This window comes from Prinia subflava, chromosome Z (genome assembly GCF_021018805.1).
Source record: "Prinia subflava isolate CZ2003 ecotype Zambia chromosome Z, Cam_Psub_1.2, whole genome shotgun sequence".
Classification (NCBI taxonomy): Eukaryota; Metazoa; Chordata; class Aves; order Passeriformes; family Cisticolidae; genus Prinia; species Prinia subflava.
The window spans coordinates 17,546,438-17,570,015 of NC_086283.1; the positions used below are offsets into that span (position 1 = coordinate 17,546,438).

The 23,578-nt window shown below is 60.7% G+C and overlaps 4 protein-coding genes across 7 annotated transcripts; 3 read left to right on the forward strand and 1 right to left on the reverse strand.

The window, feature by feature from the left end:
- Positions 1 to 23: 23 nt before the first annotated feature.
- Positions 24 to 2,916, forward strand: TRMT12 (tRNA methyltransferase 12 homolog). 2 transcript variants are annotated; one of them, XM_063422334.1, is made up of 7 exons: positions 24 to 162; positions 288 to 435; positions 512 to 701; positions 787 to 937; positions 1,010 to 1,119; positions 1,743 to 1,900; positions 1,975 to 2,916. In XM_063422334.1, the coding sequence occupies exons 1-7, from the start codon at positions 86 to 88 to the stop codon at positions 2,419 to 2,421; spliced, it is 1,281 nt and encodes a 426-aa protein (XP_063278404.1). In that variant the 5' UTR covers positions 24 to 85; the 3' UTR covers positions 2,422 to 2,916. The 2 variants fall into 2 exon arrangements, with proteins under 2 accessions (XP_063278404.1, XP_063278403.1); XM_063422333.1 differs by having other exon boundaries at positions 787 to 1,119.
- Positions 2,917 to 3,666: 750 nt separating this feature from the next.
- On the forward strand, positions 3,667 to 10,911 carry SYTL4 (synaptotagmin like 4). 3 transcript variants are annotated; one of them, XM_063421965.1, is made up of 17 exons: positions 3,667 to 3,786; positions 4,566 to 4,713; positions 4,835 to 5,050; positions 5,583 to 5,692; positions 5,853 to 5,967; positions 6,122 to 6,229; positions 6,480 to 6,594; positions 6,695 to 6,785; positions 6,968 to 7,071; positions 7,182 to 7,268; positions 7,585 to 7,763; positions 7,953 to 8,055; positions 8,900 to 9,061; positions 9,496 to 9,601; positions 9,996 to 10,095; positions 10,327 to 10,535; positions 10,646 to 10,911. In XM_063421965.1, exons 2-17 carry the CDS (start codon positions 4,604 to 4,606, stop codon positions 10,786 to 10,788), a joined length of 2,058 nt encoding a protein of 685 aa, XP_063278035.1. In that variant the 5' UTR covers positions 3,667 to 3,786; positions 4,566 to 4,603; the 3' UTR covers positions 10,789 to 10,911. The 3 variants fall into 3 exon arrangements, with proteins under 3 accessions (XP_063278035.1, XP_063278034.1, XP_063278033.1); XM_063421964.1 differs by having other exon boundaries at positions 3,719 to 3,822; XM_063421963.1 differs by having other exon boundaries at positions 3,728 to 3,868.
- Positions 10,912 to 11,579: 668 nt separating this feature from the next.
- Positions 11,580 to 17,016, reverse strand: SRPX2 (sushi repeat containing protein X-linked 2). The gene is made up of 10 exons (XM_063421966.1): positions 16,139 to 17,016; positions 14,312 to 14,395; positions 14,038 to 14,229; positions 13,733 to 13,909; positions 13,301 to 13,427; positions 13,079 to 13,200; positions 12,793 to 12,972; positions 12,530 to 12,663; positions 12,334 to 12,455; positions 11,580 to 12,028 (listed from the first exon to the last, which is right to left on the reverse strand). The coding sequence occupies exons 1-10, from the start codon at positions 16,206 to 16,208 to the stop codon at positions 11,848 to 11,850; spliced, it is 1,389 nt and encodes a 462-aa protein (XP_063278036.1). The 5' UTR covers positions 16,209 to 17,016; the 3' UTR covers positions 11,580 to 11,847.
- A 991-nt stretch (positions 17,017 to 18,007) lies between these two features.
- Positions 18,008 to 23,126, forward strand: TSPAN6 (tetraspanin 6). Its single transcript, XM_063421967.1, has 8 exons — positions 18,008 to 18,165; positions 18,260 to 18,448; positions 18,704 to 18,778; positions 19,340 to 19,438; positions 19,667 to 19,822; positions 20,489 to 20,572; positions 22,150 to 22,249; positions 22,415 to 23,126. Exons 1-7 carry the CDS (start codon positions 18,079 to 18,081, stop codon positions 22,216 to 22,218), a joined length of 759 nt encoding a protein of 252 aa, XP_063278037.1. The 5' UTR covers positions 18,008 to 18,078; the 3' UTR covers positions 22,219 to 22,249; positions 22,415 to 23,126.
- Positions 23,127 to 23,578: the final 452 nt, after the last annotated feature.

The following is a 23,578-nucleotide window of genomic DNA, read 5'->3' on the forward strand; positions in this document are numbered from 1 at the left end:
GGGCAGCCCCGCCGCCTCAGGGATGGCGTTTCGGCACCCGAGACACAGACCCTGGCGAGCCTGACACCGGCTGGGGCTCGGCAGGATGGAAGACACGGACGTCCCCGTCCCCATCCGTGTCCCTGCGCTGGCCACAGAGCGGAGGTTCGCCCAGCGGCTCAGGTGAGGGGCAGCGGAAACGAGGGGGAACGGGAGCCCTGTGCAGCTCCAGCAGGACGGCCACAGGGCCAGCCTGCAGCAGGAGGGTCTGCGGGGCGGTGAGGGCCTGGCCATGCCTTGCCTCGCAGGGAATGTTTGGAAGAGGAGCGGCTCTCGGACGGGCGCTACCAGCTGCAGCGGGTGCCGGGGGGCCGCGTGGCCCTGCCCGTGCTGGAGGAGAAGCTCTCCCAGCTCTGCCTGCCCCCGGACATGCTCTGCGAGCTGGTCAGGCTCCAGGTGGGCCGAGCTGCCTTGCCCTGAGCCCTGTGTGGGGCGGCAGGCTCGGAGCCCCACTGCCACGTCCCTGCCGCAGGACCCTGTCCCCTCCAGGGCCGCCCGCCGGCGCACGCCTGCACAGAGGCTGCGGGAGGAGCTGCGGCGGCTGCTGGGTGCGAGCTGGTCGGAGGAGCTGGAGCGGGATGTGCCGCACGCCTGGCACAGGCACGGGGACCTGGTGCTGCTGAGCGAGGACAGCTTCAAGGCTGCGCCCTGGGAGAGGCTGGGTAAGGGTCAGCAGGGCTTGCCCGCCCCGGTCCTGCCCGCCGAGCTGCCCTCATTGCCGAGGTCTCCCGGGATGGCGTGTTGCAGGCTCGGCGCTCTGGGAGACGGTCGCCTCGGCTTTGGGGGCCCGGCGGGTGGCCAGGCGAGGACGGGTGATGCCGGATGGGATGCGGACCCCCAGTGTCACCCTGCTGCTGGGCCAGCATGGCTGGGTGGAGCACGTGGACAACGGGATCAGGTGGGCAGGAGCTGCAGGATGCGGCTTGTGTGGGGAAGGCACAGCCCTCACCATCACGGTGGGGTCTTCCAGGTACACCTTTGATGTGACCAAGTGCATGTTCTCCCCGGGCAACATCACGGAGAAGCTGCGTGTAGCCTCACTGCCTTGCTCTGGGGAGGTCGTTGTGGATCTCTACGCAGGTAACAGGGATGGAAGAGGTGGGGGGACAGGTGCTGATGGCATCCAGGTAGACGTGAAATGTCATTTCCAGCTTGAAATGAAAAATACTTAGGCTTAGAGCTCCTGTCTTGTCTGTGAGTCCTTCAGCTATCCTGGCACTGCTGTCCTGCCTGTGTCCTTGCAGTCTTTGGACACTTAGGATGTCCTGTACTCGGGCTCTGTACCTAGTGCTGGTTTGGGGAATCACTTGGATCCAGGGGAAAGATTTACCACTGTTTGTGCTCAAGGAAGTTAGTACTTCCAGCTTGTGCCACACTGAAAGGACATGACACCCACAAAACTGCTCCAGATTAATCAAGCTAAATGGTAATCTGGACACTTCTGCAGAGCTGAGCAGGTCTCAACCTGATGGCCAAAGACTGAAGATAAAATAAGCTCCTCTAAACATTTTTCAAAGCAGATTTTGTTTTTGAAGGAGAGGAATGCATAAATTTCCATTTTTGCAGTGTTTGGGCTTTTTCCAACCCAGTGCAAAGCAGACTTGGAGAGCCAGGTTGGCAGTGTACATCCTGCCCTGCCCTCAGGGAGGAGTGTGGATCTCTGGAGGTCGCTGCCCTCAGCCACCACCACCTCCTGCCTGCAGGCATTGGCTATTTCACGCTGCCATTCCTGGTGCACGCGGGAGCTGCCTTTGTCCATGCCTGTGAGTGGAACAGCCATGCCGTGGAGGCCCTGCACAGGACCCTGGTGCTGAACGGGGTGCGGGATCGCTGCCGCATCCACGCTGGGGACAGCCGGCAGGTGAGCGCTGTCCCCTGGCCTCGGATCCCCCTCCCTGCTGGCATCCCCTCACCTCCTCTCCTCTCCTCTCCCAGCTGCAGCTGCGGGATGTGGCAGACAGGGTGAACCTGGGGCTGATTCCCAGCTCGGAGGAAGGCTGGCCGGTGGCCTGCCGCGTCCTGAAGAAGGACGTGGGTGGGGTTCTCCACATCCACCACAACGTGGAGACTCCGCCTGCGCCGGCCCCGCCGCAGACCACGGTGCTGCTGGCTGAGCAGGTCTCTCCAGAGGCAGCTGGCCCTGGGGGAGAGGCACAGCACCCAACAGAGGACGGTAGGGAGGAGACACTGAGGGCCCGGCTCAGGCCCAAATGGCAGAGGTGGGCCGAAGCCACAGCTACACGGATCCAGGGGGTGCTGGCAGAGCTGCACGGGCGGCCGTGGCACACCAGAGTCCTGCACATCGAGGCAGTGAAGTCCTACGCACCACACGTGCATCACCTCGTGCTGGACCTTGAGTGCCGGCCAGTGCTGCCCGTTTAGTAGGGCATGGGCACCGCTGGGGCTCCAGCTCCTGTGGAAGGGTGATATCAAGCACCAGGGGCAGGGAGATGCTACCAGCAGAGTCCTGCTGCCACCCTGGAGGTGCCTTATGTCCCCTAGTTCCCAGGTGGCAGCACTGCCACCAGCAGTGCCTCCCATGTCCAGAGCACACAGGGTTGTGCTCCCATGGCAGATTCCTTCAGGATCCAGACAAGGATGGAGCAAGTTGGGGCTCAGAGTGCCAGTGTTCTGCCCTGGCTCTACCAGTCGCCGCCCGTGTCTTGGACACATGGTAGCACCTTGAGCCCCATTTTCACACAGATGAGAGCTACAGTGCTGAAAAGCCTTGGGTTCCTGCTAGGTTCATTTCAGCAGGTCGGGGACAAGCTTTGTGCTTGTATTTACCAGCATGGTTTTTTAATGTACTGGAAACAGCACACTGTTCATCTTTTCTTCCTATCATTTTTTTTTCAGAAATAAAGATGTTTCTCACCGCCTCTTGTTGGTGTCTAGTTAAAACGTGAACACTGGTGCAGGTGTGAGGGTCTGGCCTGGGGACTTGACTTTGGGTCCTAGGATGGTGTGTGGAGGGGCTCAGGGAACAAAGGCTCTGTGGCATTGTTTGCCTGCAATCCCAAAGCCCTCTACATATTTATTGTGTACTCCCGATGGAGTGAACCCCTTGCTCATGCGGAAGCTCCCGCTTGCCCTTTGATGTCTCCGTGTTTTTTTCCACTGTGTCAGTGTCCCATCACTTCCCACAGGGCTGGGAGCCTCTGGCTCTCCCGTCCCTGGGGTGCGGTCGAAAGTGTGGGCAGAGCCGCGTCCTCTCGTTTGCCTTGGGGCTGCACGCAGGTGGCCAGCCCCGGTGTCGTGCGTGGCGAGAAACCACCTCCCCGCGGGTGGAGCCCCGCGCCTCGTCCGGTGCTCAGGGATTCCCTGATGCCTGTGCTGCGGGGTCAGGGACGAGGCGCACTGCGGGGACTCTATCTCTGCTACAAGGACAAGGGCAGCGGCTGGAGCCTTGCGGCGGGAGGACACCACGGCCGCGCCCCTGGGGCTCCTCCTTGGGGATGCCGGGGGAGTCCCCCGCAGTTCGGGTGTGGGTGTGATCTGTGGTCTTCGGGAGAAGCTGCCCACCCAGTCCAGGCGGTGGGGCACCGGCCCACGGGCCTGGAGCCCCAGCTCTCCCGGAGGTGATCGGGCGGGGAAAAGGGCTGGAGGGAGCGGGCACCACCTCCCGCACGGGCCGCCCCGTCGGAGCCGCAGGTGCGGCCGATGCGGCTCCTTTAAGGCACCGGCACCGCCCTCCCCTCCCGGCTCCCTCCTCCCGCTGCCGGGAGGCGCCCGCCGGAGCCGCTGCAGGTACCGGCAGGATCGGACGGCACTCCGCTGGCGGGGGTACCGAAGTTTCCTCCGCGGACGGGGGAGGACGGGGATCCCTCGGGTATTGGGGAGTCGGGGGGAGCCAGGGGTCTCTCTGTGGTCCGGGGGTCGAGCCTAGGTGTCCCGGGGTGGGGGCAGTTCCCAGCCCCGGTGGCGGCGCTGAGAGCGCGGTGCCACCGGCCCCGGCCCCACCTTTCCCCGACAGAGAGGGGTCTGGGCTCTGTGCCGCCGCCCTCTCCTCCCCGAGGGGCGCCGGAGCGCGGCTGCGGGGACGGGACGGTCCCTCCCGCCGGTTCCGCCGACCCAGGCGGGGAGCCGGGGAGCCGGGAGCGGCTGCAGCCCCCGAGCAAGCGCTCCGGCTCCGTCAAGGCTGGCGCGGCCGCGGCCGCCCGAGTCCTGGTGCCGCCGCCTGCGAACCGGATCCTGTCCCTGCCGCGGGTCCTGGTGCGTGTCCGCTCCCGGCGGCTCCTCGGGGTCGGCCAACTCCGAGCCTCCGTGCGGTCGTGGGAGGGGCAGCTCGGGGCGGCGGCTTCCTGCCGGGGCTGCCCGCGGGTGCTGGGCGTCAGCCCGGTCCCACGGAGCCGGCTGAGGTCACCGGAGCGGCGGGGCTGGCAGGCGGCCCGAGCCCAGCCCGGGGCAGGGCGGTGGAGACGGCGGGCGGGCTGGTGTCCGGGGTGCCGCGATCCCATCCAGGCCCGGGAACGGGCACGGGGCACCTTGGGGGGCGGGACCGGGCTCAGCGGCTGGCATGTCCCTAGCTGGCATCGGGTGAGAGCCTACCATCGCGGGTGGAGCGATGTCGGAGGCTGTGGATCTGTCCTTCCTGTCGGACGTGGAGAGAGATCTGATCCTGCAGGTCCTGCAGCGCGACGAGGAGCTCCGCAAAGCAGAGGAGAGAAGGATCAGGTGCGAACGCAGCTGGAGCTGGGCAGGAGCTGGTTCCCTGCTTTGCTTTGGAAGCGGGTGGATGATGGGTGTCCCCGGGGTCCTGGGACACCTCTGACAGCTCCCGGTCGGGTCTGAGCAGGCGTCTGAAGAATGAACTGCTGGAGATCCGGCGCAAGGGAGCCAAGCGGGGCAGCCAGCGCTACAGCGAGCGGACCTGCGCCCGCTGCCAGCAGAGCCTGGCCCGCGTCAGCCCCAAGGCCAACACTTGCCGGGGCTGCAACCACTTGGTGTGTCGGGACTGCCGTTCCTACAGCCCCAGCGGCTCCTGGCGCTGCAAAGTCTGCACCAAGGAGGCGTGAGTAGCCAGGACAAGTGGCAACAACACTCTGTACATTCCTGCTATCCCTTTCCTCTTCTCAGTTGCTTCAGCTTGATGCATACACCATGGGCAGCCATTCCTAGCCTGGCTGGTCCTCTCCAGTGCAGGGCAGGTTGCTCTGCTGTCACTCCTGGAGAGGGTTCCCATGTTTGGGTGATGGAGAAACAGGTCATACCTCACTCCTGTGTCTCCTTCATGTTCACCCTGCTCCGTCCCTCCCCGACTCAACTGCAGCATCCCCCTGTGCCTCTTGCACAGCCTGTGTTTCAAGCATCCCAGATTTCCTCCCTTTTGGCCTCCCCTGTCCTACAAAACTTGGCTTGCTCCTGTATTTGCTGAGGATGTAGCTGAGCCTGTCAGCTGCCCAATGAATTGTCTCTGCCCTGTCACCTGTTGGTTTTGCCCACCGTGCCTGTGTCCCTGGGTTGTGGCAGCACTGAGGGTGGGTTGGGGCACAACAGACAGCCCCTGTTGCCTCTGACTGCCCCCATCACCCCCTGCCCTGCAGTGAGCTGAAGAAGACAACGGGCGACTGGTTCTATGACCAAAGGGTGAACCGCTTCGCCAACCACCTGGGCAGCGACATGGTGCGGCTGTCCCTGCGGCACAGACCGACAGGTAGGGTGCCACAGCAATGCCTTCTCCCGCAGCCCAGCCATCTGGGGTGTGCCAGCTTTCCCCAGTGCACCTCTGCCCAGTGTGGAGCTGGATGGTAGTAACTCCTGCTCCAGGCAATGAGCTTGGAGCAGTGTTCCTGCTGATGCCTCTCTCCTTCCAGCCAACAAAAGAGAGACTGTTGGACAAACCCTCCTCCAAAAAGCCCAGCTCAGCGAGCCTAAAAGCTCCTCTGCAGTCCGGCAGCCGAGCCCTCCTGCACCCCGGGAGGGGTCCAGGTAAGAATCCCTGCTGTCCCGCAGGCACTAGCTCTCATCTGCTGCAGGTTTGAGAGGGATCTGCTGCCCCACATGGTTCATCGGTGGCAGAGAAGCTCTCTCAGACCGGCCCCCTCGCCAAACAGGACATACCTGTGGTTTTGCTTGTCTGCAGTTTGTTTCCAGATGCCTCAGACCCTCGGGATGGCAAAAGCGACACAGAGTCCATGGAAAACATGAGCCTGGACAGCTACAGACCTAGTTCTGCTGATGTGGGGGGCAGGTGAGAGGATCCCAGCGTGGGTTGTCCTTGGCAGGAGTGGCTGGCCGATGATGGGACCTTCATCTGAAGTATGTTTTTCTCAGTCTAGTGAGGGAAAGCTGGCTGCTCTGGCTGGGCTGAAGCCTGTCCCTGGCCAGGAAGGTCCTTGGCTCCCAGGCTGCTACAAGCACTCAAATGGCACTTCCTGGCCAACACTTGTTCTGCCAGTTGTGCTTGTGGCGTGGGACAGACCTTTCTGTGTCCGCCACAGGAGGAACTCCCTGGAGAGAGCCATCCCTGGAAAAAAGGTTGCTGCGCCAGCGGGACCTGCTTCCTCCAGCCTGACCCTCCCTCTCCGCTCCAAAAACACCTTCTCTGACGGACGGGTGCGTGATGCTGCTCCAGCAGGCTCAGCCCTCTCCTGGGGCTGGGCACCCCACAGGGCTCCTAGCCCTGCCCTGCTCTGAAGGGACTCTTCTTCTCCAGGATGCCACCGTGGGGACCCGCAGCAGCACCTTGGTAGACGAGCATGAAACAATATTCAAGAAGAACCCTCGGCGGGTGGTCAGGCCTGCGGGTGAGAGATGTGCTGTGGGTTTGGTGCCAACATGGCCGGGGGTGGGCAGCTCCTCCTCCCTGGGCTGTGAAGGGCTTTCAGTGCAAATGGGAGAGGCTGGGGGAGCCTCTTGGTGAGGGAGCAGCAGGGCTCTGCTACTCCTGATCTGTGCCGCTGCCTCCCGCTCACCATGTCTTGTGCAGACTACACCAAGTCCGTGATTGACCTGCGCCCCGAGGACCTTGTGGGGGAAGGTGGCTCCTTGGGGGACAGGAGCAAGTCAGTCCCTGGCCTCAACACGGAGTTGGTGAGACCCTAAGAATTGCCCCAGAGATGGCTGCCAGCTGGAGGAGCTGGGTGTCTGGCCTGCTGTGCCCGACCGCTCCCCACACAGGCGGCTTGTCTCTGTCCTTGCAGGAGGAGGAGGAGGAGGACATCGATAACCTGGTGGAGATCCACCGGCAGCGGGTAGCCCGGGGCAGCATGCGCAGCGGCACCTCCTCGGTGAGCTCCTGTGGCATGGCTGTGCTCTGCTCCACTACAGGGAGAAGTGATGGAGAAAGGCAGTGCCAGCGGGTTGGGTGGGAGGGAGGCAGGGCAGGCAACTCCTTGGAGGGAAGGGAGCCCTGTGTTTGGGGGCTTCTTCCCCCAGAAGGGAAGCAAAATGCAGAGTCTCAGCTCTCTTAGAGGGAGCTGGCCATCTCCAGCCATGGGGAGGTGAGTGGGGCTGTGCAGAAGAGGCACAGGGAATAACTTTGCTGAGAATGAAGAGGGACTGTCAAATGATCTTGTGCCAGCTGAGCCCTGCCATGTCTTCCAGAGCACACTGGGGAGCATGGTCAGCATTTACAGTGAGGCCGGCGACTTCGGCAGCGTGGCTGTCACCGGGGGCATCTCCTTCTCCCTGAGCTACGAGCAGAAGACACAGACCCTGTTCATTCACGTGAAGGAGTGTCGCCAGCTGGCCTATGGGGACGAGGGCAGGAAGCGCTCCAACCCGTGAGAGCCAGGGGGGCGATGGCTGCTGGCACCACTGGGGGTGCCCAGCTGGGTTGTGGGGTGCCCACCAGAGATGGGAGCTCTAAGTGGCAGGGTCCTGGTGAAGCAGAAGGTCTGGAGTTGCCCTGGGGAGCTCAGAGGATTAATTGTGGGGGGACATTATTGAAGTGCTGCCTGTTCTCCCTTCAGGTATGTAAAGACTTACCTCCTGCCCGACAAATCCCGGCAAGGGAAACGCAAGACAACCATCAAACGCAACACTATCAATCCCCTGTACAACGAGCTGCTGAAGGTGATTGGGGATGGGTGCAGGTACTCAGGGGATGCTGCTGAAACAAGCAAGGGGAGGGGTGAGCTCCTAAGTCTGCAGTGGGATCTCTGCAGGGAACCCATGTTCAGAGACTGCACCCTGAAAGCTGCAAAATCCCTGCACTCCCAGGTGTGCTCTGGCTGAGCTGCCATGCCCCAGTGCCACGGTGGGGTGGGGGCACAGCTGCAGATGTGACCGTGTCATGAGACATGTCCCTGGTTCCTGTGGCATTCCGCAGAGCAGAGGCCTACTGCTTATCCTGGATATTTCCTTCCAAGGTGAAGGCTTCCTGGCCCCTGGAGGCAGGTTACAGTGGCAGGAGGGAGGGCAGCACGATACAAGGGTAGAGATAAGACAGTTCTGGGCCCCAGGGCAGAACAACTTGGCACTGCCCTTCAGCATCCCTGCTGGATGACTCTTTCCGTGAATCTGGCGGCGCACCTCTGAGGCCAGGCACTCTTGCACAGGAGGAAGTGAGAGCTGTAGTTTGGTTTTTAGGCTCCCATAGCCAGGTTTGCTGAGGTCTTGTGCTCTGACCACCTGAGGCTCAGTGGGCTGGCAGAGCTCAGCTTGTGGTGGGATGGCCACATGCCGTGAGTCCTGTTCCAAGGACCATCTGCTGGGAGAGCACAGGCTCCTGCACCACTGCCCTGGGACTCTAAGGTTCCAGCAGACGTGGAAAGAAAGAGGAACAGGCTCCTGTGCGCATCCATATCTTCTCAGACCTGTTTCCTCTTGTGCTTATGAGCTGTAGCTGGTGGAATTTGCCAAGCCTGCCCCTGTCCTCTGCTGCCTGCTCACCAGTGGTTTTCCTCTCTCTCCCCAGTATGAGATTAACAAGTCCCTCCTGCTCGCGAGGACGCTGCAGTTCTCGGTGTGGCACCACGACCGCTTTGGCCGCAACACGTTCCTGGGGGAGGTGGAGGTCCCACTGGATGCCTGGAACTTCGAGAGCCACCTGGAGGAGTTCCTACCCCTGCATGGCAAGGTGTGCCCCTGCCACCACAGCCCAGCTGCCCACAGCCTCCCTTGCCTTGTCCTGTTGGGGGTATAGCCCTCAGTGGGCAGAAGCATGTGGAAAACCTCAGCTGAGCATTGCCAAAAGGCTTCTGCCAAATCAAATATTTGGAGATACAAAAATCCCACATGCAGACAAGCAGTGCTGTTGTAGTAAAAAGGGGGAGATCATCTGCCTTGAGCCTAACTTCCCTCTTTGTCAGGTGATTGGGCCAAAATAAGATTTCAAAGGAGCTGGGCTACACTGGTCATGCTGGGGAGAGTTTGCAGGCACTTGTGTCAGCTCAGCCACGTCTAGGAGAAACCAAGTCCTTTGTCCCAGCCTGGGGAGATGTTGCACTCCAGGCTGTCACTGTGTGTGCCCTGGCTTCTCTGAAGTGGTTGGTAATTCTCACCTCTTTGCAGATTGGGGCAGATGCTGCTGGTCTCCACCAGTACAAGGGGGAGCTGGTTGTCTCCATGAAGTACATCCCATCTGCTAAGCATCCTGGGGCTGGGAATGGCAGGAAAGGTAAGTGCTGAAGCTCCAGGATCAGTGTGTAGCCCTGCAGGGCCTGCTCATGGCCATGCAAGCTGGCTCTGGATGGAATTCTTGGATGCTAACCCCAGCTCCTTTTTCCTCTACAACGCCTGCAAAGCTGCTCTGGGTCAGGGCAGACGTGGCTGTCCTCAGGCTACTGAAACCATCTCAGTACTTCCCTGGGGCTTCACCACGAACTGCATGAAGTAGTTTTGTCTGCCTTTGCCTCAGCAGGCAGGGCAAATACAGGAGAAGGCAAGAGGAGATGCTAGTCCAGGCTCTGCACCTATCTCTGGGATAAAGGATTTTCAGCAGGAACTTTCCAGAAATTTGCCGTGGTAGAAATTAAACTTGATTGATTTCTACTGTGTTGGGTTTTTCCTAGGCAAAACAGGGGAAGGTGGTGAGCTCCAGGTCTGGATCAAAGAAGCCAAGAACCTCACAGCAGCCAAGTCTGGGGGGACCTCAGACAGCTTTGTAAAGGGGTGAGTGAGGCTCCTGGGGCAGGGGGCAATGAAGGCCCTGTCCTCCCTGGCTGTATTCCCAAAGCTGCTGGGGGACCTGGAGGTGGGCCCCTTGCAAGGTGTCATGATCCTTGTTCCTGAGCCATGCCAGGAAAGGCAGGAATGGGGGGCTCCAGGTGCTGAGGTGCCCCAGCCATTACAGCAGGAGGCGGTTGCCCATGTGCTGCTAACCCAAGGGCCTGCTTCCCCCAGCTACCTCCTGCCACACAAGAACAAAGCCTCCAAGAGGAAGACGCCTGTGGTGAAGAAGACCCTGAACCCTCATTACAACCACACCTTTGTCTACAACGGTATCAACCCTGAGGACCTGCAGCACATCTGCCTGGAGCTGACGGTGTGGGACCGGGAGCCGCTGTCCAGCAACGACTTCCTCGGGGGTGTCCGTCTGGGGGTGGGCAATGGTGAGGAGCCTGCGGGCCCATCAAACTCTGGGCAGCAGCAGCCTCGCTGGGCTGCTGTGCTGCGGGCAGGAGGCTGCTCCAGTGGTGACTTTTTCCATCCTTTTCCCCAGGCATGAGCAACGGGCAGGCTGTGGACTGGATGGACTCCACGGGCGAGGAGCTGAACCTGTGGCAGAAGATGCGCCAGTACCCAGGCTCCTGGGCGGAGGGGACACTCCAGCTCCGCTCCACCATGGCCAAGCTGAGGCCTTAGGCTGTGGCACCAGGACTGGCACTGCTGTCAGGAGCCACACTTGCTGCACAGCCTGGCAATGCTGCCAGATATGCATTGTTTGTTCTTTTTTCTTACACTTTAATAAACATGACCTTCTCTTAACAGGCTTGGGCAGAAAGTCTTCTTGGCCTAGCTTCATTTAAAGGGTTTTTCTCTTGTCATAAGCCTTGTACCAGATTTCAGGCTGAACTTGAGTCCTTGTAGACCCTCCCTTCTTCTCCCCCAGGCAAAATGCTTTGAAATGTCATCATGTTTTTATTTCTTCCCATTCTTAATTCTATGGTCTGCTCTCTCCTTGTCCTCTCCACCCTCTTCTGCATACACAGTTGCAACACTGGATGGATGGAACTGTGTGGGGTCAGCCTGGGAGGATTGGGGATTGTGGTCTCCAGGAAACATTCGTTTCTCAGGCCTCTCTGTGACACATGTGCTAGCACTGACTTTTTATACAAATTCATTTATTTCAAGTTAATGTTCTACTGCCAGAGCAGTTCCCAGAAAGGGTTCCCCATGGGTGGTGGAGAGGGAGTGGCAGGGGAGATGGTAAGCCCTTTAGGGTGGACTGCATGCTGGCTGGCTGCTATGGGCTCTGCTGAGCGTGGGGCCATTTGCTTTTAATAAAGGCTTTCAGAGTGGGAGGCATTGGGTCCACGCTGTGGATGGGGTGAGCCGTGGGGAGGCTGAAGCTGCTGTGTTAGAGGCTCTGGCAGTGCTGGCCGGCCTGCCCTCCCCGCCCTGCCACTCTCCTCTGGCTCCCCATCCCCCCCCGCCCTAGGATTTGAGCAGGGGCACTCCAGTGTCTCCTGCCAGGGTCCTGGTTGGGCTGAACCATCCCCCAGCTGGAAACAGCTCCTGGCTGCTGGGCAGTGGGACTCTGCATGCCCCTGCTCACCTCTGTGTGCCAGAGCATCCAGAGAGGGGCTCCCCTTCCCCAGGGCTCCTTGGCACGCTGCTCCTCCTCTACAGTGGGCAACTAGAAAAGCATAAAGGGAAGTGTCCATCCCCTGAGGGCAGTGGCGGGGTGTCCCTGGCACTGGCTCACTCGCAGGGGTCCCCGCTCTGTGCCCGCCGTGCCGCCTCGCGCTCGCTCAGCAGGTAGGTGTCGATGAAGACGAAGAGCTCGTCGGGGCTGACCGGGGAGATGTAGCGCTCGCGGTCGGTGCCCGCCTTGTCCAGCAGCACCGCGTTGAAGTGCGAGCGCGTGAGGTGCAGGAAACGCCTGCAGGTGCAAGGAGGGGTTGCTGCTCAGGGCTTGCACTGAGGGCTGAGCCTGCTCTCCTCTTGCAGCCATGCCTAGGTCCTCGTGGAGTGGCTCCCACCACTTCCTGGGGACTGTGAGCTCTGGGAAGGTCTGGTGACACTGCATTCAGACTTGCAGGGGGTGCTGCCATTGCATGAGCCCCTCTGGTGCAGCTCTTCAAGAACCCAGCTGCAACCTCATACTTTGCCATTCCTAGAGGCACTCCCATTCACTGCGCCCTTGCATAGCCACCTGGCTCTGCAGGACAGCCCCAGCTTCCCTACCTGAGCTCCTCGATGACGCCAAGGGACAGCCGGTGCTCCCGGATGCGTCCCACCTCGTGTGGGGGCTGCCCCACCAGCTCCACGGTGGTGACGTGGCGCAGGTCCAACCCGCAGGCAGCTTGCTGTGGAGGAGAGGGACAGTGAGGTGGTGCTGGATGTGGAGGTGGGCAGAGGGGCACCAGGAAGCTCTCCTCACCTGCAGCATGGAGATCTGCATCTTGTAGTAGCGGTTAGAAGGGTCAGGGGCCGAAATGACAAAGAGGCGGCGTTTCTCGTGGAACTGATCCAGCAGGCTGGCGGCCGAGTTCACATCCGTGTTGATCTGCATGGCTGGGGCAAGACATAAGTGTGTGAGGAGGTGCCATTGTGCCCCCCATCACCCCATTGACCCATCAGGCAGTATCCCCTAAAGCTCTGGGCATCGCCACAGGCAAGTTCTGCCCTGCCCACATCACTTACGTGCACAGAGGGGCTGGGAGCCTGTCCACTGCTGGGTGGACTGGCAGACCCGCAGGGAGGTGCCCTGGCGCTCGTAGCCCCCGTCGCACAGGTACTCGCAGGTGGCACCATAGTTGTTGCCGTCGGAGGTGCAGGAGATGTACCCGTTCTGTGGAGGCTTCAGGACAGGGCAGCGCCTCACTGCAGAGAGAGAAGCTGGGTGAGGGCTGGGCGTGATGGAACACAGCCCCAGCAGGGGGTGTGGAGGCTGGGGAAGCAGCGAGCGGCCCCACGGGAGCGCTCTCACCTTGGACGCGGATCCTGAACTTGCAGCTGGCTCGGTTGTAAGCCTGGTCGTGGGCAGTGTAGCGGATCACATGCTCTCCTTCAGGGAATTCTGAGCCGGGCTCCGGGCCCCGCAGCATCACCCTGACCCAACAGATGGGTTTCTCCATCAGCACCCTGGGCAGGGGCACCCGGCCTGGCCTCCAGCCCTCGCTGGCAGTGCCTGCAGCACCTCTGCCCTCACCTCTTGATGACACCATCGGCAGAGTCCCTCACGCGGGGAGGGTCCCAGTAGACGGTGGCAGTCAGCTTGCCTGGCTCTGCTAGGCGCTCCCGGGAGTCTGGACAGCGGATCTTGGGAGGCTCCAGATCTGCCCAGGGGGAGGAGAGGGATTCATGGAACCTCTGGATGCCTTGGCTGAGCTATGAGAGGGAGGCAGCAGCCCCGGTGTTGAACCACCCCAGGGACCTCGGAGCAACCTGGACCTGCTGTAAAGCCAGTGCTGAGTGCCCCAGTCCTGGGTGGGTGCTTCACTGTGAGGAACAGCAGGGACAGGGGTCCCAAGGGAGGGAGGTGCAGGAAATGCCCAGGTTGGATGTGGGGTGACACCCGCAGACATCCCAGGCATGGGTGATGAGCCCCTGAGTGCCCCAGCAGCATGGGGTGAGAATTTACCTACACAGATTGGCTCACTCCCGCTCCAGTGCCCATCCTCCATGCAGATGCGACTCCGGTCACCCTCCAGCTGGTAGCCGGGCAGGCAGGTGTAGTCACAACGGGAATCCATCTGCACACCTGCTGAGCACACGTAGGAGCCCCGCAGCACCGCTGGCAGCACATGGCACCGGATTTCTGGAATGGAGAGAGCAAACAGGGAAGGGAAGCAGCTGCCGGCCGTTATGAGTGTGCAGAGCACCCAGGACCGGCGGCTGTGGGTGCCCTGTGGGGATGCTGGCAAGGCAAGGGCCGGGGACACTCACGCCGGCAGTAGGCCATCCCGGACCAGTGGCGGTTGGGCAGGCACTGGACAGCGCTGGGACCCACCAGGCGGTACCCGCGGGCACAGCTCAGCTCGCAGCGCGTCCCCAGGCTGCTGCGGTAGGAGCTGCCCCGGGGTGAGTAGCAAGTGGCCTCTCCGCGGTGGATGTTGAGCGTGGCGCACCACTGGGGCACTGCGGGAAAGGAGGTGACGGAGGAATCTGCCATGCCTCGGTTTCCCTGTGAGGACCCAAGGGATGGGTTGGGTGCTGTTACCTCGACGGTAATCCAGGGCAGGCTCAGGGGGCGGTTCTTCTGCGTACACCTCGTTGGTTTGACTCTCCAGGTAGTAGCCAGACCCTGGGGAGGAAGAAAGAGGCGAGCAGACTGCAGGGTAGCTCATGGATGCAAAGTCTCCCACAACTCCCAAAAAGCAATCCCAGCCCTGGGCAGACCCTCTGCTTGTGACTGCTGTCAAGGGTTAAACTGGGCAGACCACGAGCCCAGTCCTCAGTGACATGGTGTGTGCTGGCACCAGCCGCAGACTAAACAGCGGCAGCAGCAGCCGGGGCTGTGGCAGGAAACGGGTGCTGGCTCGGAGTGGGCTGGCACCGACCCCCAGCTTCGTGCTGCCGGGAAGCCCTTCCACCCGCTCCCATGACACCCTCACTGCCACGGGGCATCCCAAGGGAAGGAAGAAAGCTGCCCTTTCCTGCTCATCCCCTTACCAAGGCAAGGGATGACGAGCACGCTGTCTGGCCAGGGGCTGGTGGAGGTGCAGCCCCTTGCCCGTGCTCCAGAGAAGGATGAAGCTGCTGAAGGGGCTTGGCCGGAGATGCAGGCCCCTCGCCACCCGTGCTGCGCAGCGGGGCCCCGCGGATGGGGTGGGAACAGCCCTGCGCCATCCTTGCGGGCCGCCCTCTGTCCCGCACCGTGCCTTCATGGGCAAGGTACTCGCCGGTGGGAAGGGAGCTGTGCACGGCGAGGGCTGACGTCCTTGCCCGTGGCCCCTCGGCGCCTCGGCCGGCAGCGGCATTCCCCAGCACTGAGCTCACGTTTCCGCCGCGTTTCCGCTGGCCCCCGCCGGCGCTGCCCCCTCCTCTCCGCCAGCCCACCCCACCGCACTGCCCTCCGGCATGGCGCGGGTGCTCGGGCTGCGGGGGACCCCAGGAAGGGCGGCAGCCCCGCCGTGGCTGCACCCAATCTCCCCAACCTCCTCCCAGTCTCTGCTCTGGGTTTTGGGAAGGGGATATCCGCCGGGGCCAATCCGAGCAGAAGCCCCGCCGTCACGGGGAAGGAAACTCCATTACGAATCTTTCCAAAATGAACTTTACTGTGGAGCGGCTCCCCACCGCTTCCCACAAGTCGCCCGCTGGTTCTCACAACGCGTTTATCCTGCTGGCCTTTTCACGCTGCCATGGGTCCTCGGGGAGCAGAGGAGCAGGGGCGGTACCCATGGGGGCGGCAGTGGGGATGTGTCCGTGACCTGGTGAACAAAGCTGTGTCCCGGGGGGAGCTGCCAAGGTTCCCGCCGGGGCCCTGGGGACAGACCGCACCGTGTCCCCGCAGGCAGATGTGCCATTTAGTGCTGATGTTTCTTTCTTCTGCAAGTGCTGCCTTTTCCTTTTTCACCTGGCTCAGCCCTGGTTGCTCTGGGGAGGAGCATCCCCAGGGGTGCTGGCAGCATGGCCAGAGGAGGGCATGGAAGCAGGGAAGGGGGAACCACCCCAATCAAGGCCTGTGGCCTGCTCAGCACAAGCACACAGCCATGGGGCAGTTGAGGCTGTGTGCTCCATCCAGCAAACATCTGTGGCCGATGGCCCCGTGGGAGCAGGGAGCCAGCGGGAAACCGCGCTCCTGCAGGCGGGAGTGTGAGGAAGAGAGGCTGGTTTTCTGCTCCTCCCTGGATGCCTGCCAGCATGCCCTCCATTCCTCCCTGTACCCACAGCTCACCCCCGCAGGCACCCCATACCTCAGCCACTGACGCCCTCCCGGTATTGCTGTACCCAGGCACCCTCCATCCCTTCCCACCATGAGCCCTCAACAGGAGCAGAGCTGCAGAGGCTGCCATCCCCAGATGTGCCCGCACTCCCTGGCACTCACCTTCGTGCCACGTGGATGACACCAGCCTGGCAAGGACAACCAGCAGGACGGGGGCTGCCTCCTGCGCCATCCTGGGGAGCCGGGGGGCTGCGGTGGGCAGCCCACCTGCTGTGCTGCGTCCGGGAGCAGCCGTGAGCCCTGGCGAGGATGGAGAGGAGCTGGAGGCGGGATGACGGCCCCCTCTGTCGCCGTGTCGCTGCACAGATGTCTGTCCCTCCTGCCTGGCTGCTCTGCTTGTGCTGAGCAAACTTACTTTCCCCCTTGGCTGCCCATCCCAAACATTCAAAAGCCGTGAGTCAGGCCTAAAATGATGAGATTGTAAAAAATAATAAATCCCAGGATAGCTGGTTTTCCAACTTGCCTCCTGCTTCTCCGGGGCTTTAAAAGGTTGTAAGAAGTTTTCTTCTGCAAGCAGAAGAGCCAGGAGCCTGTTTAGACACAGGAGAGAGCCAAACCGAGCCTGTGCCAGCCCTGACGGGCTCCGGGAACGGGGGGCCTTGCAGAGACGAGCACAAATCCGCAGGAGCCTGGTCCCCTTTCCCACCTCCTTCCCGCCAGGAGGGAGGGAGAGACCCCGCTGCAGACGGAAGGCTCCGAAGCCGCTCCCGAGGCAAGCGCTTCCAGCTGGGGTCTGCTCCCTGTGAAGTTCGGCCCCCGCGAGGCAGAGGTACCGCAGTGCCTTTGTTAGGACCCGCTGCCCCACAGCCCGCGGTGCTGGAGTCAGGCGGGAGGCAGGACAGGAGCTGGAGCCACCTGGGATTTGGGCTCTGGAGCACGCGGCTGCGTGGGCAAGGAGAAGCGAGGGGTGAGCCTGGCACGGACAGGTAGGAGCACTCGCGTGGGGTGTGTGGAGGGGAGGACGTGCTGCTGCCTCAATGGGCTAATTATGCCGCGGCCAGGCTGGTAAGCGCGCTAATTAACAACACGCTGTCCTGGGCAGGAGAGGGCAGCCGGGAGGCCCCGTGCGGGGCTGCTGCTGCCGACTGTGGGGAGCCCACAGTCCCCCACAGCCCCCCACAGCCCCCCGCAGCCGGGGGACATCGCCGGGAGGATCACCCCGCGCGGGGCAGGACGCCTGCCTCTTGTTGGCGTGGGGGTAGTGCCATGTGCTGGGGCGCGGCATGGCTGTCCCGCTGGACACCTGGACAGGGGGTGTGGCACGCCAGGGCTGGAGCAGGAGAGCAGGGACTGGCTGGCACCGCGCAGGAGGTGGCACGGGACAGGTATGGGGTGGCACCGGCCAAGCAGGGAATGATGGCATGGGTCGGGCCAGGGGTGGCACGGGGCAGGCAGGAGGTAGCAGTGGGTGGCGCCAAGCAGGTAGGAGGTGGCACGGGGCAAGAAGGGGGAGACACCGGCATGCGATGGCACAGGGGAGGCAGTGCGTAGCACTGGGAGAGAGTGGGAGAGAGGGTGACACTGGCTAAGCAGGGAGTGGCACTGGACAGGAGGAAGTAGGGTAGGTATAGGGTGGCACAGGCTAGGCAGCAGATGACACCGGACAGTCGTGACAGGAGACAGGCAGGAGGCGACACTGGACAGGAGAGTAGCCTCGGACAGAGGGTGTCAGAGGGCAGGGGTTGGGCCAGGACAGGGGGTGACAGCGGACAGAGGGTGGCACAGGACAGGGGGTGGCACAGGACAGGGGGTGGCACAGGTTAGGGGTGTCCCGGGCGCCCCCTGCGGGAGGAGAGGGGAAGAGCAACGCGCCCGCTGGCGCGCTCGGCCATTTCCGTGAGCGCTCGGAGATCTCCGGCGAGGGGCGGCCCCGGCCCCTCTGGGGGTGTGGCCGGGGCGTGTGGCCGGGGCCCCGCCCTCCCCGAGGCCCCGCCCTCCCGGGGCCGCCCCGGTCCCGCCCCGGTCCCGCCCCGGTCCCGCCCCGGTCCCGCCCCGGTCCCGCCCCGGTCCCGTCGCGGCCCCGCACTCGCCCCGTGTCGGCCATGGCGTCCCCGTCGCGGCGGCTGCAGACGAAGCCGGTGATCACCTGCCTCAAGAGCGTCCTGCTCACCTACACCTTCGTCTTCTGGGTGAGCGCCCACCCTTTCCCCCACGACCAGTCGCGGCTGCGCCGCCCTGTCGCGATAGTCGCGAGACACTGCGGCGTTCCCCTCTCCCCACCAGGTGTCGGGCATTGTGCTGCTGGCCGTGGGCATCTGGGGTAGGGTGAGCCTGGCCGTCTACTTCTCCCTGCTGGATGAGAAAGCCACCAATGTCCCGTTCGTCCTGGTGGGCGCCGGCAGCGTCGTTGTCCTCCTGGGCACCTTCGGCTGCTTCGCCACTTGCCGCGGCAGCACCTGGATGCTCAAGCTGGTGGGTGGCCTGGCACTGGGTGCGATGGAGGCCCATCCTCTCCTGATCTGTCCCGACCCGTCCTGATCCATCTCGAAACATCCCATCCTATTCCTGTCCGATCCCATCCCGACCCTACCCCATCCCATCCCGTCCTACCCCGTCCTGGCCTACCCCATCCTCTCCTCCTACACTATCCCCTCTTGTCCTATCCCATCCTGTCCTACCCCATCCCATGTACCCCCTCCCATCCCATCCCATCCTTTCTGCCCGCAGTATGCCATGCTCCTGTCCCTCATCTTCCTCATCGTCCTGGTGGCTGCCATCGTGGGGTTCGTCTTCAGGCACGAGGTGAGTGTGGGTGGCCTCTGCCGTCTCCCAGTGCTGCAGAGTGACTTTGATGCTGCTTTTACCCCAGTGCAGTTGGAGATGTCACCGGAGGGACAGAGGTGCTGCTTGGGAGTGGTGCTTAGTTTAGCAAAAATAGGGTTAAACCGGCACAAAGAGTAGCTGGGTCCCTGTAAGGACCCAGAAGGACGAGTTGGTGCGGGGTCAGTCCAGCATGGCACATTGTCTCTCCATCAGAACAGGCAGAGTAGCCCTGGACTGTAATTTCTGGCTTTGGTCTATCTTCTGCAATAATTTCAGTAATTAAAGCTCCTTGGAGGGTTCCTGTGCCTGCTTGGGAGGGAGCTGGCACGGCTCACGTCCTTGTTATTACAGGCAGCATCCCTGCTGCCACAGTGCATCCAGCCTGTCCTTTAATACAGCCTCTAATTGCCTGGTGGCTGGGAAATGTCTGCTGGCCATGTCCGGAGTCATTCCTGCCATCACCGAGTGGTGACTAACACGGGGATGGGGTCCTGCAGGGCAGGCGGGGATGGCACCGCCGCTGAGACCTCTCTCTTACAGATAAAGACAAACTTTGAGAGTAACCTGAACCTAGCCTTGAAGGACTACAACGCGACCGCGGACCGGCACAGCGAGGCCGTCGACACCATCCAGAGAACGGTGAGAGCCCCCGGCCAGGAGAGTCTGGCTGCCAACAGGTGGGAATGCTCCCCTCGGCCCAGGGTGTCCCACCGGACCCCTCTGGCGTCGACATCCCCATCACAGGCTTTGGAATTTGGCCGATGCTAGGTGAGAAGGGCGAGGGTGGGGGAGCCATGGCAGTGATGGTGGGACTCGAGGTCAGTTCCCTGGTGTCACCAGACTCCCCAAATGTGCTTCCCACTCCAGCTGCACTGCTGCGGGGTGCAGAACTATTCTGACTGGGAGAGGACTGAATACTTCAGCCAGAGGGGCATCCCCCGGAGCTGTTGCAAGAACCAGAATGACTGCTTGGAGGAAGATCTGAAAGACCCAGACAAGGCCAAGCTGAAAGTGTTTGTGCATGTAAGCAAAGCTCAGAAAAAACTGCCAGTCCTGGAGGTGGGAAGGGCAGGGATGGGTGTGTGGAGGAGAGCTGGTCTTCTGTCCGTGGTGGGGTTGAAAGGAGAACTGCCCTGTTGATGCAAATGTTCAGTGGCCCAGGGACTTCCCAGGGCAAGGGTGTGGAATCCTCCCTTCTATCTGAGGTTCCCCTGCTCCTTCTTTCAAGATCAGGGACCAGCCAGACCCAAGCACTGACCTTTGGGAATGTGTGTTCTGAAGAACAGGTGAGTAAGGAAGTAGTTTCCCAGTAAAGTTTTTTTCAGCAGTGCTGCCATCTCCCTTCGGTGCAAAGTCCTGACCTGGTGGTGATGAGGGTGTGTGACCTCATCCACAGGGATGGTTGAGTGATGCAAGGAACATTCCTCTGATGAGTCACCTTCCTCAGGTTGGGAGCAGCCCGAGGGCAGTGCTCCCCTTGATAAGGAATCTGGGCTGGGAGGCTGGCTGGGGCAGCCCTGATAGGGAAATGGCTTTGCTGAGGTTTGGCAGGAGGGGGGCAGCCAGGACCCCCCTGCTGCCAGCACAGGAGCATCTTCCCCTTTGGGGAGCTGCTTTGGGGAGGAGCTGGTTTGTACTCCTGGGAGTGGAAACCATTGCATCCACCTGCTTACTTTGCCTCCTCTGCAGGGTTGTTTTTTCCTGGTAACATCAACAATGGAGTCTAAAATGAGCGTTGTGGCTGGAATCTCCTTTGGCATTGCATGTTTCCAGGTAAATCTCCCTTGTCTGGCTCGGGAGGAGTGCAGAGTGAAGCTAGCACGTCTCCAGAGGTATTTAATTTCAGTGCAAAGTCTGGTGTGTACAAAAGGCACAGTTAGTTTCAGTCAGGGAGGAGCAGCTACTCTGTGGATTTCCTTTGGATTTAATCTGACTGCTGTGCAGGCCCTAGTCTCTTACACCCAAGGCTAAAGCTCCAGCTCCATTTCCCTGAGCCCAGGTTTATTTGGAAAGAGCTCCTCTCCGAAACAACAGACTTCAAAAAACAACAAATGGAGACGGACAAACTCTGCACCTGCTGTTGGCAGGGATCAAGCTGGCGCCCTTCCTTTTCCTACCCACCTGCCACTGTTGTCAGGAGAGTGTTTGGCTTCACTTCTGTGTGGTGGGGTCGCTGTGAGTGCCTGTGTGGCTCCACTTGTGCCGGTGGCTGACCACCCCACAGGCGCCCTGCCCTGCCCTGCCCTGCTGTCCTCTCCCTGCCGCTCCCCAGCATCTCCTTCACTTTATGGTGCAGGGCACTTCCTGCAGGAGCTGAGCAGCAGCGTGCTCGCCAGCCCCAGCTCCGGCAGCTTCATCCCAGCAGGAAATGGGAGGCCCCTGCCCCCAGCTCGGCCAGCCGGCGCTGACGCCACGCTGGGGTTTCCCGAAGTGCCGAGGGCTTTCCGATGCGCTCCAGCCAGGCTGCAGGATGTGCAGCTGGCCCTCCTTCAGCTGCACGGCGGGGCAGCCTGACTCCGGAGGGGCTCAGGTTCTGCCTGCCCTTGACGCAGCGCCCAGTGGCTGTGACGCCAGTCCCGAGTAATTCGGGAGAGCCTGAGGGCTGGAGCTGCTCTGCTGTGTCCGCTGCTCGCCCCACTCCTCCCCGATTGGGCTGGTCTGGCTCTGGGCTCACTGAGATGTGGCTGATACACAAATGGTGAACTGCACACACACTCCTAGCTGCAACATTATCTCAGCTGATGGCAGGCTTGGGAATTGTAACCAGTTCCTAGCTTTTATTGCCTCTTCAGCAAGCCTGGCTGGGTCATGCATCTGACAGGGACCTGTTGTGCCAATGTGCCTCTAACTTTGCTTGTGGAGGTCAGAATCATGCAGAATCTGGCCGTGAAGACTGCACAGGTGCTGGGAGGCTGTGCTATGATAACAGCACGTTGTGATAACAGTATTTTCCTGATGTGAGAACAGCAGCCTTATTTCCCCACTGTCCTTAGAACAGGGTGAGGTGCTGCCATTCTTCGGTGGCTGTGTAATTGGCTGTGACACTTCTGATATCTGTGTAATCTCTGCAATTACCATAAAACAGTAGATGCTTTGTGAAGCAACATGTAACAGGATGGGACCTGGAGCATCTCTTGTGAGGAGCTTGTTTGTGCCTGCCAGGATCCTGTCCTTCAGCCACTTTCAGGGATTCTGAAGCAGAGTACGGCAGCCCTTGTGGTTTGTAAACCCCGCTGCCCATCCTTGGATTTCATAAAACCCTGTATTAATTTGTCACGTTTTCTCCTGAAAACACCTCTCCCTGGTTTGGCCACCTCTGACATGTGGGGTTTGTTTTTTCTCTTTTTCAGTTGATTGGCATCATTCTGTCCTGCTGCCTGTCCCGGTACATCACAAACAATCAGTATGAGATGGTGTAGCTGGCCCCCGGCACTCTGTGACTGTGCCTGGGTATGTCTGTAAGCGTGGTGGGCTGCTGCTGGTCACCCATGGGGTGGGGGTTTAGGATTAGAGGGCACCTGCAAGACCGTGTCTGCTGTGTCACTTTACCCTGTGTCATTTTACCCTGTGTATAAGCCCATCCTGTCTGCTCACACTCTGCTGTGTGCATTGCAGGGAAAGGCTGGGGAGGATGCCTACACCTCCAGTTTTCCTCTGGATGCCGCGTCGTGAAATCTTGCTTTCAACTGGCTCATCTTCTTCTCAACTAGCTCGTAGAAAGGAGTGCAGCAGCTGTCCTGGTGCACTCAAGGACTTGTCCTGACACTACTCTGCTGTGCGATATCTCTGTGCCTACTGTCTCTGTCTTGGGGATAATTGTTGTGGCTGTGGTGGCTGCTCGGGCACTGCAGCCCCCGGTTTTTGCCCTGAGTGCCACACTCTGCTGGTGGCCTCTTGGGTGTCCCAGTGCTCATCTTCAGTGTCTCCACTGGGAAAGAGATGCTTCCCCTTCCCTCTGGCAGGCCCCTGGCATCCCCTCACTCTCCAGACACAGTTGTTCTTGAGATAGGGCTGTTAAAACACAGTCTTGCCTGCCTGAAGCCGTGGCTCAGCAAGGTTGTTGCCAAGCTGTCTCATCCCTCCCCTGGGTTTTATATACTTTTTTATAGTTGTACTTCTTTAAGTACAGGCTGTAGTGGTTTTTGTAAGCTGTAGTGAGGTTTGGTGATATAGCTCCTGGTGCCTTTACCTTGGTAGGTGTCCTTGCACCGATTCAGCTGTGACTTGATTGTCAGTATTATATGCTGCTTCAACTCATTTTATGTATTGAGTAGAATTCTTTTTGTCCTGAGACACAATAAATATTAAGATATTTTACTCTATGAAACCTTCTTGACTTTTCTTTTCATGTCCTGGAAATTCCTCTGTTTGAAGAGCAGCAAGTCCCCCTGGGGCTGATCTGCTCACTCTGGGCCAGCCAGGAACCTCTGGCCATTGCAGTTTGCATTCCTCCAACGTGCACTGGTGCACTTCTGCTTGCAAATAACTTCTGTAATTGAATTTTCTTCATAACAGCAGTTGTGTAACAGTACTGGAGCAGAGGGCCTGGAGCTCGCCAGCCCAGCAGCTGGATGGGTAAATTCAGCCCAGTGTGAATATGTGCATCCTTGGCCTGCTGGCCGCTGGCTTGGAGCAAAGGGCAGGGCAGTGCCAGGCCCCGGCTGCTCCCCAGGGTAAGAAATGTTTAAAATTTAAGCTTCTAAATTAAATTTTTACTGCTCTTTTTTGGGCTGTTTTGTCAGCAGGCCTCTGCCTTTGAGAGCTTGGTGCTGCAGTGAA

Excerpts from the sequence above, each read along its gene's own strand:
- TRMT12 (XM_063422333.1), top strand. The coding sequence starts at position 86 with ATGGAAGACACGGACGTCCCCGTCCCCATCCGTGTCCCTGCGCTGGCC. Across the intron at positions 163-287 it reads AGGTTCGCCCAGCGGCTCAG|GGAATGTTTGGAAGAGGAGC; the intron begins GTGAGGGGCAGC and ends CTTGCCTCGCAG. Across the intron at positions 1,120-1,742 it reads CGTTGTGGATCTCTACGCAG|GCATTGGCTATTTCACGCTG; the intron begins GTAACAGGGATG and ends TCCTGCCTGCAG.
- SYTL4 (XM_063421965.1), top strand. The coding sequence starts at position 4,604 with ATGTCGGAGGCTGTGGATCTGTCCTTCCTGTCGGACGTGGAGAGAGAT. Across the intron at positions 4,714-4,834 it reads GCAGAGGAGAGAAGGATCAG|GCGTCTGAAGAATGAACTGC; the intron begins GTGCGAACGCAG and ends GGGTCTGAGCAG. Across the intron at positions 5,051-5,582 it reads AAAGTCTGCACCAAGGAGGC|TGAGCTGAAGAAGACAACGG; the intron begins GTGAGTAGCCAG and ends CCTGCCCTGCAG.
- SRPX2 (XM_063421966.1), bottom strand. The coding sequence starts at position 16,208 with ATGGCGCAGGAGGCAGCCCCCGTCCTGCTGGTTGTCCTTGCCAGGCTG. Across the intron at positions 13,428-13,732 it reads GAGTGAGCCAATCTGTGTAG|ATCTGGAGCCTCCCAAGATC; the intron begins GTAAATTCTCAC and ends CCCCCTGGGCAG. Across the intron at positions 12,029-12,333 it reads GGCGTCATCGAGGAGCTCAG|GCGTTTCCTGCACCTCACGC; the intron begins GTAGGGAAGCTG and ends TTGCACCTGCAG.
- TSPAN6 (XM_063421967.1), top strand. The coding sequence starts at position 18,079 with ATGGCGTCCCCGTCGCGGCGGCTGCAGACGAAGCCGGTGATCACCTGC. Across the intron at positions 19,439-19,666 it reads TCGACACCATCCAGAGAACG|CTGCACTGCTGCGGGGTGCA; the intron begins GTGAGAGCCCCC and ends TTCCCACTCCAG. Across the intron at positions 19,823-20,488 it reads AGCTGAAAGTGTTTGTGCAT|GGTTGTTTTTTCCTGGTAAC; the intron begins GTAAGCAAAGCT and ends CCTCCTCTGCAG.